At 35.0% G+C, this 13,231-nt stretch overlaps 1 protein-coding gene across 1 annotated transcript in view; it reads left to right on the top strand.

Moving 5' to 3' along the window:
* Ccdc171 (coiled-coil domain containing 171) overlaps positions 1 to 13,231 on the top strand; it is a 256,019-nt gene that overhangs the window by 76,083 nt on the left and 166,705 nt on the right. Inside the window, exons 10-11 of the mRNA XM_048352641.1 lie at positions 970 to 1,108; positions 12,239 to 12,341. Of these exons, the coding sequence (XP_048208598.1) occupies positions 970 to 1,108; positions 12,239 to 12,341 (242 nt within the window). The remainder of the gene's footprint in view (positions 1 to 969; positions 1,109 to 12,238; positions 12,342 to 13,231) is intronic.

Raw genomic sequence — 13,231 nt, forward strand, 5'->3', positions numbered from 1 at the left:
CGAACAACATTGAAATAGGAAGGCAATTCTTCTGAAAAGAAATTCATATGTCTTATAGTTAATATTAATATGTTTTAATTATTCTTCCTTTTGGATTTCTATTCTACCAGATTAGTACTTGAGGAGATGTTCAGGAATAAAATGTTTGCTCCATTGATGTTGTTGTACATTAATTGAAAAATGGGTTTTTAGTCTTAATCATTATTTTAAAGAGGATTTTCTTAGCTAGAGAGAGTTTCTGAGCTAATCTGTGGAGGATGGGTTTTGTTTGTCAAAAATAATGATGACTACATCAGCAGTATACAAATCTGTTTTGCCTGTAACCTTGGACATGATATAAATACCTGCTATCCAAGGGGAAGTATTGTTTCTTTAAAGTCTGCCATTTAAGAATGTATAATCCTTTTAATCTAAAAAAAGAAAAGGTGGTCTTTAAAATATATCTTGGGAATCTCCATACTGCTGGCCAGAGTTCTATTATTGATGATGTTCTTGTATCACCTTCCTGTGGTTGTACCTACACTATCTCTGTAATCTTATCTGAGTATATTGGAAACCATGTATACTGGTATTAGAACTAGGAAATTGAAGGGAATACCAAAATTGAGAGGCACAGGGTAAAAAAAGAAAAACAACTACAAAAGCAGTACTTGCATAGCTGTTTGGTGTAAGTGAACTGAACACCTCATGGAGGGAAAGGGAAAGCGGGAGGGGGAGGGGGGTATGAGGGACGAGGTGGGGGTATGAGGGATGAGGTAACAAACAGTACAAGTAATGTATCTAATGCCTAACGTATGAAACTGTAACCTCTCTGTACATCAGTTTGATAATAAAAATTTGAAAATAAAATAAAATATATCTTGGCATGCCATCATGGTTGATACATATTAGCCACTTGTTTTAAAGGTGTATAGTAACAGTTGATAAAAGCATATTTGAAAAACCTGATATGACACCTTAACTTTTCAGATTAGAAAGAGAGTATTTCTCCCAAAACAAGAAACTAAATGAAGAGATTGAGGAACAGAAGAAAGTAATTATGGACCTTTCAAAGAGACTTCAGTATAATGAAAAAAGTTGCAGTGAATTACAGGAAGAACTTGTAATGGTAAGAATAAAAAAGAAAACCCTATGGCAATTACTTTATTGGGTCATATTTGATGTGTAGCAGGTTTATTACCCCCCCTGCTACAAACCCTGGGATAACAGTGTGGAAGTAATTTAGTGACATTGGTATAGTATTTCAAAACTGGAAATGCAGATTATGTCAAAGATGTACATAGTAAAACTTCTCTGGTTTGGAATAACTAGGGAAATGAACTAATTAGTGAACATTCTGCTTTATGGAGTATTTAAAATACACATTCTTTTTTTTTCTCAAATTTTTATTATCAAACTGACGTACAGAGGTTACAGTATCATACGTTGGGCATTGGATACATTTCTTGTACTGTTTGTTGCCTTGTCCCTCATGCCCCCCTCCCTCCCCCCCTTTCCCTCCCCCCCAGGTGTTCAGTTCACTTACACCAAACAGTTTTGCAAGTATTCACATTCTTTTTTTAAAAGTTTATAAAATAATATTATGAGAAATGGAATCAGGGTTTATAATCAATAGATCTGATGAGTTTTGGCATTTTCCTTTTTTAAGTTATTTTGTATCTCACCACTATGTCTCAATTCTCTAGTAATCTAGATTTCACACCATCATATTTTAATTTCTAAATGTAGATCTGTTCTTGTTAACTACTCTTTATTCAAAAACCATCAGTGTCTCCTGTGTTTTCAGAAGTCTAGCTTCTTATAACGTTTAAGATCCTTTCCCCTTTTCTTTTGCATGTTAACTGCTTCTTTTACCTTTGACTTTTATCTGTCTCAGTTGAATCATATCAGAGCGCTCTTGGCTTTTAAAACACATATTTTTAAATATCTTACATTTGTTTAGGCTATAAAATTTTAACATGTTGACTTAAACCTTTTGTTTTCTATTAATAAACTTCTATATGTCCTGTAATGCCAAGCTCTAAGATTTTGCAATCTATAAAACTTTCCAAAGTTCCACTTTTCTTTTACTAGGTTCTAATTTACTTGATGTCATAATGCCCTTCCCCTATTGTGTTTCTTTAGTATTCAACTCAACATCTTTAGCATGATACCAAAATCTGATGTATATGATCTCTCCCGAGAGATTATGTATGCACGAACATTAACTTAATTTATTTTATTTTCTGGTTTCTTATTATTATTATAAATTAATTGTACAAAGGTGCTTCATTGTATTTTTTCTATCTATCTATCTATCTATCTATCTATCTATCTATCTATCATGTCGCACTCTGCTCAAGTTTACTCTCTATTGCTCTTTATTAACCCATTTTTTCCCTTAAAAGTTATGTACGCAGATTTTACTATAGTTCTTTACCTCAGTAAGTATTTTGTTGAATAGATTTATTTGGTTGATTCAGAACACACTCTGCAATTTGCTGGGATCCTAACAGAGAGTCTTGTACTCCCTTTCTATCTATATTCCTCAGAGAGTTGGCCACTTCTCTTTTAGTTATACCGTATACATCTTAGTGATTTCAGTTATTGAGGAAAATGATTATTACTTTGCTTTCTCAAAAATGTGGAAACTCTGGAGTATACTAAGAATTAGTGGCCAAATCAGTGCTGCCTAGATATAAAGGTAATGAGGGGTTAAATTAAAAGTCTTCAGGGGCTGGGGTTATAGCCTAGTGGCAAGAGTGCCTGCCTCGGATACATGAGGCCCTAGGTTCGATTCCCCAGCACCACATATACAGAAAACGGCCAGAAGCGGCGCTGTGGCTCAAGTGGCAGAGTGCTAGCCTTGAGCGGGAAGAAGCCAGGGACAGTGCTCAGGCCCTGAGTCCAAGGCCCAGGACTGGCCAAAAAAAAAAAAAAAAAAAAGTCTTCAGCATTTTCAAATGGTCCAATATTATATGTAGTCTCCATCCATCTCAAAATGTTTTGTATGTTGTGATTCAATGTGATTGAAAGCATTCCTTGCTCTGTGGATCAATTGTAGTCTGAACAATTTGAATGTAGAGTTTCAGAAAACTAAGAGCTCTCTGTGTAGTATATTCTAGTGTGTATTCATTATATTTTACCTTAAATTTCATGGACTGTCCTACTACTTTTTATTTTTGTAACTACTGGAGATTAAACCTTGGGCTTCCTGCATGCTCAGTATGAAGCTTTTGCCCTACATATATATATATATATATACACACACACACACACACATACATATATACATATATGTATGTATATATGTATGTGTGTATGTACATATATGTATGTATATATACATATATGTATGTATATATATATATATTTTTTTTTTTTTTGTTGGTTGTGGGTCTTGAACTCTGGGCCTGCGTGCTGTCCCTGAACTCGTCAGCTCAAGGCTAGTGCTCTATCACTTTGAGCCACAGTGCCTCTTCTGGATTTCTGGGGTTAACTGGAGGTAAGAGTCTCATGGTCTTTTCCTGCCTGGGCTGGCTTTGAACTGAGATCCTCAGATCTCAGCATCTTGAGTAGCTAGGAATACAGGCATGTGCCACTGACCCCGTTTTTTTTTTTTTTTTTTTTTTTTAATAGTACTGAGGTTTGATCTTACGCACTTATGTGTACTTGGCTGGTTTGCTCTGCCAGTACTTTACCATTTGAGCCATGCTTCTAGTCTTGCTTTTTGCTGGTTATTTGTGGAGATGGAGTCTAGTAGACTTTGATGTTTGGGCTGACTTCTAATCTTCAGTATCTGATTTGACTCCCTTTAGTAATCAAGATTAAAGACTTGGGCCACTGATAATCACTTGCCCTCTGTCTTAACTCCTTATTCAAAAAGATGAATCAGTGGTAGAGAAAGAAAAGTATGTTATGATTGTTGAGATGAGTACTAGATTTAGTTTACTTGCTTGTTAGACATTATACATACTAGCTTGGAAATTAAGCCAGAGTTGTATTTTAGTCTTGCTTTCACATATGAGAGAAAACGTGCCATTTTTCTTTCTTAGCTTGACTTACCTCACTCAACATGATTTGTGCTAGGTCCATCTATTTACCTAAAAATAACATAACATTATACTTTCTAGTGGATGACTAAATTCTATTGTGTATATGCAACATACTTTTTAATCCACATATCAATTGTAGATCATCTTGATTGTTTCCATAGCTTGGCTATTGTGAGTAGTGCAGCAGTGAATATAAATGTGTAAGTGTCTTTATCATATCCTGATTTGTGATGTTCTGGGAAGATGTCCAAGAGTGGTATGGCTGGATCATATTCTATGTTTAATTTTTTGAGGAATCTCCAGATCACCATCCAGAGTGGACTAGTTTATATTTCTACCAGTAGTGCAATAGGGTTTCTTTTTCACCATATCCCACCAGCATTTGTTATTTAAAGTTGGCTGATTTAACTGGGGTGAAATGGAATCTCAGTGTTGATCAGTGTTTTTGAGTATTTCCTCATGTAAAAGTCTCTCTTTAGCTCTTTTGTCCATTTTGATTGGTTTATTAGTTTTTTGGGGGGAGTTGATTTCCTGAGTACCTTGTATAGTTTGGACATTCGGCTCTTGTTGGATGTATAGCTGGTAGAGATCTTTTTCCCAGTCTGTTCACTATCTTTCTAGTTTAGTAGTGTTTTGTTTTAATGACATCTTATGATCCTATGTAACCCAGTGTACTTTTTGTGCAGTTCTATTTCTTTTGAGTGTAATAGTTCTGGTATTTTATATAATATAGCTGTGCTTTTCACTTTCTGGTAAAATTTCTTGTTCTTTGTGCTAACAGCTTGTTTTCTAACTTGTTTCTCATCTTCAGAACCATTGTTCAAATATTGGTCTTTATTATCTCTGTTTCACTGGAAGAGAATCCTCCTCCTCCCCCTCCTCCTCTTAGTCAATGTCTGGATTCAAAAGATTGGAGTATTTGTTGCATAGCATTATTTTAATGCCATAGAATTAAGAGAATTTTAACATATGAACAAAAAACAAATATGAAACTTGACAGAATTTGACCTTAAGTTTTGATTGGCTGGCACTAATGGCACATGCCTATAATCCTAGCTACTCAGGAGGATGAGATCTGATTATGGTGGTTTGAAAACAACCTTGGCAGGAAATTCCATGAGTCTCTTATCTCCAACTACCTACCTAAAAGCCAAAAGTGGAGGTGTGGTCAAGTGGTAGAATTTCAGCCTTGAGCAAGAAAGCTTAGGGATAGTTTGCAGGCCCTGAGTTCAAGCCTCAGTGCCAGCACACACACACACACACACACACACACACACACACACACACACACACACACACAAAAGGTTTTGATTAAAACAATTTATTCTCAAAATCTCTGAATTGAATTATGATTTAATCAATTACAAAATAGTTTAAACTTCTCAATGATAATGCATATTAAAACACATTGGAGGCTCAACAGATTCAGTTGGGTCTTTAGGACAAAGCTGTGATAACTGCTTTTCTTGAAGCAGGAGAACTTTCATTGTCAAGTTGGTATTATTAGTACTTGCTTTTTGCTTTCTTCAATGAAATTTTCTTAAGTCCCTCGTTTCTTGAGATTTGCTTTCTGCCAGTCAGTAATATTTACTTATAGCTCTAGGAGAGACCTTATATTGAAAAGGGAATTTTAGTTCTTTGGAGGTTTTACTTAAAGAATGTTTTATACTCCAAAGAACTTGTGGTTGAAAATAGTTAACTATATATATTTTCCCCTATACTTTGGGGGCTTGCTTTTTATAAAATAATAATGATAGCTAGCATTAGTTAATATTTTTTTGTTTTGTTTTTGCCAGTCCTGGGACTTGAACTCAGGGCCTGAGCACTGTCCCTGGCTTCTTTTTGCTCATGGTTAGCACTCTATTACTTGAGCCACAGTGCCACTTCTGGCTTTTTCTATATATGTGATGCCAAGGAATCAAACCCAGGGCGAGTACTTTACCGCTAGGCCATATTCCCAGCCCCATTAGCTAATATTTTAAAAATAGATTTGATTGTTATACTTTGTAATGAAGTTAATGTTTTTTGATAATAATTTTGCTATTATCAATAGGTTTGCTTTAGGATGTGTTTCTGATTTGGTAGGAGGTATTCTTGAGGCTTTAATTAAAATTTATGACTTATGCTTTAGACTTACAAGTAATATTTTTGTTATGAGCATTATTTTGTTGCTATATACATTACTTTCTCAATCTCTTTATGTCTCTTTCTCTGTATCTTCTTTCCCAAACTCTGGTTGTACTAGGGATTGCACCCAGGGATTCATGATTGCTAAGCAACCACTCCACTGTGTGAGCCCATGAACCATGCTTCCCGTCTTCTATATATCTTAATGACTCTTCAAAGTTAATATTATTTAATAATATTCTTCAGCTATATGTCTGTGCATTTAAGTGATTGCTGCCTGGGACTGGCTTACTAAATTTGTGGAACAGGGCTGGGAATATGGCCTAGTGACAAGAATGCTTGCCTCGTATACATAAAGCCCTGGGTTCGATTCCCAAGTACCACATATATAGAAAATGGCCAGAAGTGGCATTGTGTGGCTCAAGTGGCAGAGTGCTAGCCTTGAGCAAAAAGAAGCCAGGGACAGTGCTCAGGCCTTGAGTCCAAGGCCCAGGACTGGCAAAAAAAAAAAAAATATATATATATATATATATATATATATATATAAATTTGTGGAACAGATTTAAAGCTTTTTCATTAAGCTTTTAAAATTAATTTTTACATAAATTTATAAAGTTTTGAAAGTCAAACTTTATTTTTATCTGAGGGGAAAAATAAAGTGGTAATGTGTATGTGTGTTCATGCATGTGTGTGTGTGTGTGTGAGAGAGAGAGAGAGACAGACAGACAGAGACAGACAGAGAGATGAAAGGAAGAAGAAAAGGAGGAGGAGGAAGATGAGGTGAAGGAGAAGAAGGGAGAGAAGGAAGGAGGGAAGAGGAGAGAGGGAAAAATGGTTATTTTAGGCCTTGTTATTATTGGGATATGTAGTGTCCATTAAAAGACTCAAGTGTTGAATGTTTGGTCTCTAGTCATTGAGAGGTGATTGAAGCATTAAGGTTCTGACCTAATCAATAGATTAATATGGTAATATATTCATAATTTAGTGGCATTATAGGAAGATAATGGAAACTTTCAGAGTTATAGCCTTAGATGGAGGGAAATAGATAAATAAAGATATAACCTTGGGGACTCAGCTTGTCTCTGGTCCTTCTGTATTCAAATAGATCAATAAGGACACATCCTTGAGGACTGTTTTGTCTCTGGCACTTCTGTATTTCTTTCTGATTCCTAGCTTCAGTCTCCTCTATTATAAGCACCTACTATCATGATATTCTGTCTCACTCTAAACCTATTGCAATAGTGCCAGTCAACCATTGTCTGAAACCTCTGAAATCATGAGTCAAAATCTTTCCCCCTATGAAGTGTTTCTGTTGGGTATTTGCTGTGACAGTTACTGTGCCACAAAGTTTTCTGATCTTTAACTATTTTGATGTTTTTGGTTCTCTGTCTACACTGCCTTTTGATTCACCAAGTAGTCCTTGCCTCAGGGCTGGGTGATTAATAAGTCATATGCATGTCATCTGATTAGCTAATATAGCATTAAGGAACTTTTATTTATAAGGTTATAAACTATATGAATAAAGTTTAAGTCAGAAATGATCCCTTTTATCTTACATTTCTGTGATTTAAATTTCTAGTCAATTAGAATTATGGAATTTGTTAAGTCAGTGACTTAATATTTAACTTATAAATAATAACTAATAATAATAACTAATAATAATAATAAATAATAATAAATAAATAATAAATAATAATAAAGAATAAACTTATTCTTTAGTTAACCCAGTGAAGCAATAGAAACAAGACTTGCTTTTGTTTGGTACTTTGTTTTTAATTCCAATAGTTTAGTCTGTTTAATTGGTAGATTTTATTTTCATTCTAGATAGATGTGTTTTAACAATTACACTAAAAAGTTATTGAGAACAAACATTTTTGGGAACAGAATTTATATCTAAATAAAATCTAGTATTAATAAAACCTCACATTTATTATATGAATGACAAATGGATGTGTCATTTATAAATCCATTAACAATTAGTTAGAAAAGTTGTCAAGTGTAAGCCAAGCACTGTTTTTCTGGTTAATAGATTCAAAACATTAAAAAAAAAATTTGGGATGAGGTATATCTTGATATACCCAGTAGCTAGACAGGGGTACTTTGATCTGACAGAACCAAAGATGAAAAATAAAAATAATTATGATACTGTGTGAACTATCATATGTCAACAATTTTAGACAATTTAGATGATATGGGCAAATTTGTCGAAAGACAAAGTACTAAAACTAGTTAAAAAGATAGTAAAACAATAGTCCCAGCTATTTGTAATGTTAAGATCTAAAAATTTTACTTTATCATTTAAAGTAAGCACATTGACTTGTACCTTAATGTTTGAGTACTATTTGCTATTTTGGAGACATATTTTCACAAAATTAAGACCCAAGAGATTACACAGTGATTTAAAAACATCTAGGATTAATTTAGGACTTACAGCTTCCACATATCAGCTGAGCTGTGCAATGCATGAATGGGAATTTAAAAAATTTTAGTTTTGAAACTTTTTTTGATTTTTAAAATTTATTATTTTTGGCCACACTTGGTCAAAGCCACATGCAAGAAATGTGCTTATTGTATATATTACCTGGCCACTAACCACTTAGTAGCATTCCTGGTTACTGGACTCAGTATTGTAGTATTTGCCTTCAGGCAACCCTTACTTAAGAATTTCTCCCACAGAACAAGACTAGAGATGCTAGAAATTCTGATATTGAAGAGAAGCCTTAAAGTATATATTTTAAAGCAAAAACATAGTATATTTTGGGAGATAGCGAGGACCACATTGACATAATTTTTTGTTATAGAATTAAAAAATATTTTATTGTTATAGTAGAGGTGATATACAGAGGGGTTACAGTTACATGAGTCAGGAAATGAGTACAATTGTTTTTTATTTTGTTTTTGTTTTTTTGGTCGGTTGTGGGGCTGGGTCTGGGTGTTGCCCCTGAGCATTTCAGATCAAGGCTAGCGCTCTACCACTTGAGCCACAGTGCCACTTCTTGTTTTCTGGTTGTTAATTGGGGATAAGAATCTCACAGACTTTCCTGCCTGGGCTGGCTTTGAACTGTGATCCTCAGATCCAGCCTCTTGAGTAGTTAGGATTACATGACTGAGCTACCAGAGTGCCTGGCTTACAAATTTTTTGAATCATGTCTCTCCTCCTCTTGCTCTTTTCCAGTTTTCCCTCCTAACCTCACCCACAAGATATACAGCTCGTTTTCTATATAGTATTTAGTGAGTATCACTGTTGTATTTGTTTACCCTTTGTTGGACCTTTTCTGTGCCCACCTTACCCTCCCAAATACAAACTCACAAATAAGACAAAAGGAAAATAAAACAAAATAGCAACAACAGCGATGGAAAAAAAAAGTCTCGTTTCCTTTTCTTGGAGTTTATTTTATAAAAAGTTATTATTTATTTATTTTATTTTTTGGCCAGTCCTGGGGCTTGAACTCAGGGCCTGAGCACTGTGCCTGGCTTCTTTTTGCTCAAGATTAGCACTCTACCACTTGAGCCACAGCATCACTTTTGGCCTTTTCTATATATGTGGTGTTGAGGAATCGAACCCAGGGCTTCATGTATACGAGGCAAGCACTCTACCACTAAGCCATGTTCCCAGCCAAAAATGTTATTTTTATATGTTTTATATTTATATTTTTAAAATGTTATTTTATGTGATCATATGCACATAGCTATTGAGCCTTTGTGATCTGCTCCTATGCATATCCTCCTTTGACTTCAATGTGTGGATGCTTAGAGATCTACATAATTTGTCATGTCCCAATCTATGTATTTATCTATATCTATATTGTTACAGAATATTGTTATAATTGCTCTATTTATGTTATTGTTGTTAATCTTTTGCTGTGCCTTGTTTATGTGTCAGACTTTATTCATAGGTATGTGTGTTCAGAAAACACACATAGTATATATATATATTTGGTTCAGTGCTATCTGTGCTTTTATTATATATTTATTTATTTATTTTGCCAGTCCTGGGGCCTTGAGACTCAAGATCTGGGCTCTGTCCCTGGCTTCTTTTTGCTCAAGGCTAGCACTCTGCCAACTTGAGCCATAGTGCCACTTCTGGCCTTTTCTATATATGTGGTGCTGAGGAATCGAACTCAGGGCTTCATGCATGCTAGGTAAGCACTCTACCGCTAAGCCACATTCTCAGCCCTATCTGTGCTTTTAGACATCTACCTTTTTTTTTTTTTTTGCTGATCCTGGGGCTTGAACTCGTCCTGAGAACAGTCCTGCACTCCTTTTGCTCAAGGCTCTACCACTTTGAGCTACAGCACTGCTTTTGGCTTTTTCTCATGGGCTTTCTTGCCCTGGCTGCCTTCCAACTGTGATCCTCAAATCTCAGCTTCTTGAACATCTAGGATTACAGCAATGAGCCACCAGTGCCTGGCAAGACTGCTGTACTTTAATAATGTAATTTTGTTTTTCAATATCTATTCAATTTCTTCTGTACTTATAAACATTCATGGATACCTCATCTAATTAGCTTTTAAACAGCATTAGTTTCTCTCATTAAAACAACAGAACTCTTCTTTGACTTCACTTACCAAGGAAGGTTGTCTGAAGTTTTATTTCTTATTTAAGTTCCACTTCATTAGAAAAAAAGAGACATGTTCAATTGATACTCTTTGTACAATGTCATAAAGGTTAACATATTATAAAAAAGAGGCTTACCCTTTCTTCCTATTTATTCCAGTCTGTGTTGACCATATTAATGTGAAAGAAATTTTATCAAAGTTACTAATGACTTCCATGCCCAGTTAACATCATTTTGCCTGACCTTTCTGGGACATTGGACATAATTGACAACTCTTTCCTTGAAATGACATTGTACCTCTGCTTTCCTCCTCCTCTTTTGATCTTCACAGTCTGCTAAGAAATGCTGGATTTCTTAACAATTTGTCCTACACTCTTTTAGTTTCCCTCACACTCTAATGGCAAGTTTCAGACAATATCTGTAGATGATTCCTAAATTTATATCAGACCTACCTTCTGGGCTTTGCATCAGGATGTGTAGCTACCTTTGCTATTTTTTCTACTTTTTTGTTCTTTGCCCACTCACATATAGTAATTGAAAACCTGATATTTGTAGGGATTGTACTAGAGCTAGAAGTATCTTATGTATCAGACCAAAACAACTCATGATTCACATCCTCTGCTTATGAAACTAAGCAAACAGGACCAACTAAGAAATTTTCTATAACTCTTATTTTTGTTCAACTGCTGAAATCCACCCAGTTCTTTTAGTTTGCAACCCTGGATTAGTCTTGACTCCTCTTTCTCTCTTTCTCTCTTTTTTTTTTTTTTGCCAGTCCTGGGGCTTGAACTCAGGGCCTGAGCACTGTCCCTGGCTTCTTTCTGCTCAAGACTAACACCCTGCCACTTGAGCCACAGCACCACTTTCAGCTTTTTCTGTTTATGTGGTGCTGAGTAATCGAACCCAGGGCTTCATGCATGCAAAGCAAACACTCTACCACTAAGCCATATTCCCAGCCCTTCTCTCTCCTTTTATCTCAGCACGTCAGGTATCATTCCAATCCAGTAGAATCAAATTAATATAGTCAATATGAGATGTCACTAAGGTCTGATATTTTCTAAGTATCTTCCCAGTACACCTAACTATTCCCATTTTACTACTAGTATGATAGACCAAACTACCATCACTTGACTTGTGAATTAGCTTCTAATTGGTCCTAACTGCATTCACTTTCTGCTGCCATCTGGCAATTTGCCATATGGGTGCAAGCATGAATTTTTAAAGTATTCCTTTAGTTCATCTGTGTCAATTTTCCTATCTGTAAAATTTCTTACTGTGAAGATAAGACTTGCTGTGTATACAATAATGTGAAGTGCTAAATTCTTAGTAAATTATTAATGAGACTTTTTCCAGTTGTACATTAAGCCAAATAAGGTATGATTAAGACAAAAAGATTTTATTAGATTTGAATAGAGAAATATCTTAGTGATACTTACTTGTATTATCTATGTTCACACTAAGATACGTAGTGCTTTCAGTATGTGATCTTATTATGTGTGATTTTTTTTTAAATTAAAAGGCCAAGAAGCACCAAGCCTTCCTAGTAGAGACATGTGAAAATAATGTGAAAGAACTGGAATCGATCTTGGACAGTTTTACTGCTTCGGGCCAGTGGACATCAGGTTAGTTGAAGTTATAAAATGACAGATGCATCTGTCAATGTTCCAAAGTCACTACATTTTGGGAATTCTGCAGATGCTTCTTATAGTCCCTCATCTCAACATGTTTTGATTTGATGACATGATAAGAGCAGTTCTCACAGCAGTAATTTGGCCTAGCTGGCTGGGAAAGGGTGACGGAGTGTGGACCTGCTGTTGTCCTCCCAGAACTTGATTTACAAGTGTTGGGGTCTATATGATTGGACAGATAAGGGCTCACTTGCTGTGTTCTGAATCCAACTGAGAAAAAAGTCCTTACAGTATACCTGCAAGGGGAACAGATGTTTCGATCAAACTGAGCCAAATTTGGAGCCAACCTTCAGCAACTTAAAGGTCATACATTTAAAAGGTTATGTAGGACATAGACTGTAACTGCATATTCTCTAATATTGCTTTCTAAACTGAGTCTCATTGCCTTCATTTTCTACTGTCATATATATATGATTATATAACTATATGTATGTATATCTAGCTATATATACCTATATACACACATACATACTTGCCAGATAAGAGTGCTTAGACAAAATGTTTTGGTTTGGTTTGAATTTTAGTCTACTTAGTATAATAAAAAACTATAACAGTCTTCTATTAGGTAGAAATATTTTGGGAACCTCAAACATTAGTTGTTGAATGAATTCTGTTCACAATTTCTACTTTAACTTTGTGTTAAATTACTTAGTTGTTTCATGATGCAATTATTTTCTTCAAAAGACATATACAATGAAATTGTTTACATTTTAAAATTGAGCCAAATGGTAATTTGGCAAATGAGTTCTTTAGAAAAGATCTGGTCAAGGATTATATTTTACCTTATACATCTGTAGGTTTCTGTTGTTGGACAGATGCATCTA

The sequence above is a fragment of the Perognathus longimembris genome, chromosome 1, assembly GCF_023159225.1.
Source record: "Perognathus longimembris pacificus isolate PPM17 chromosome 1, ASM2315922v1, whole genome shotgun sequence".
NCBI classification, from domain to species: Eukaryota; Metazoa; Chordata; class Mammalia; order Rodentia; family Heteromyidae; genus Perognathus; species Perognathus longimembris.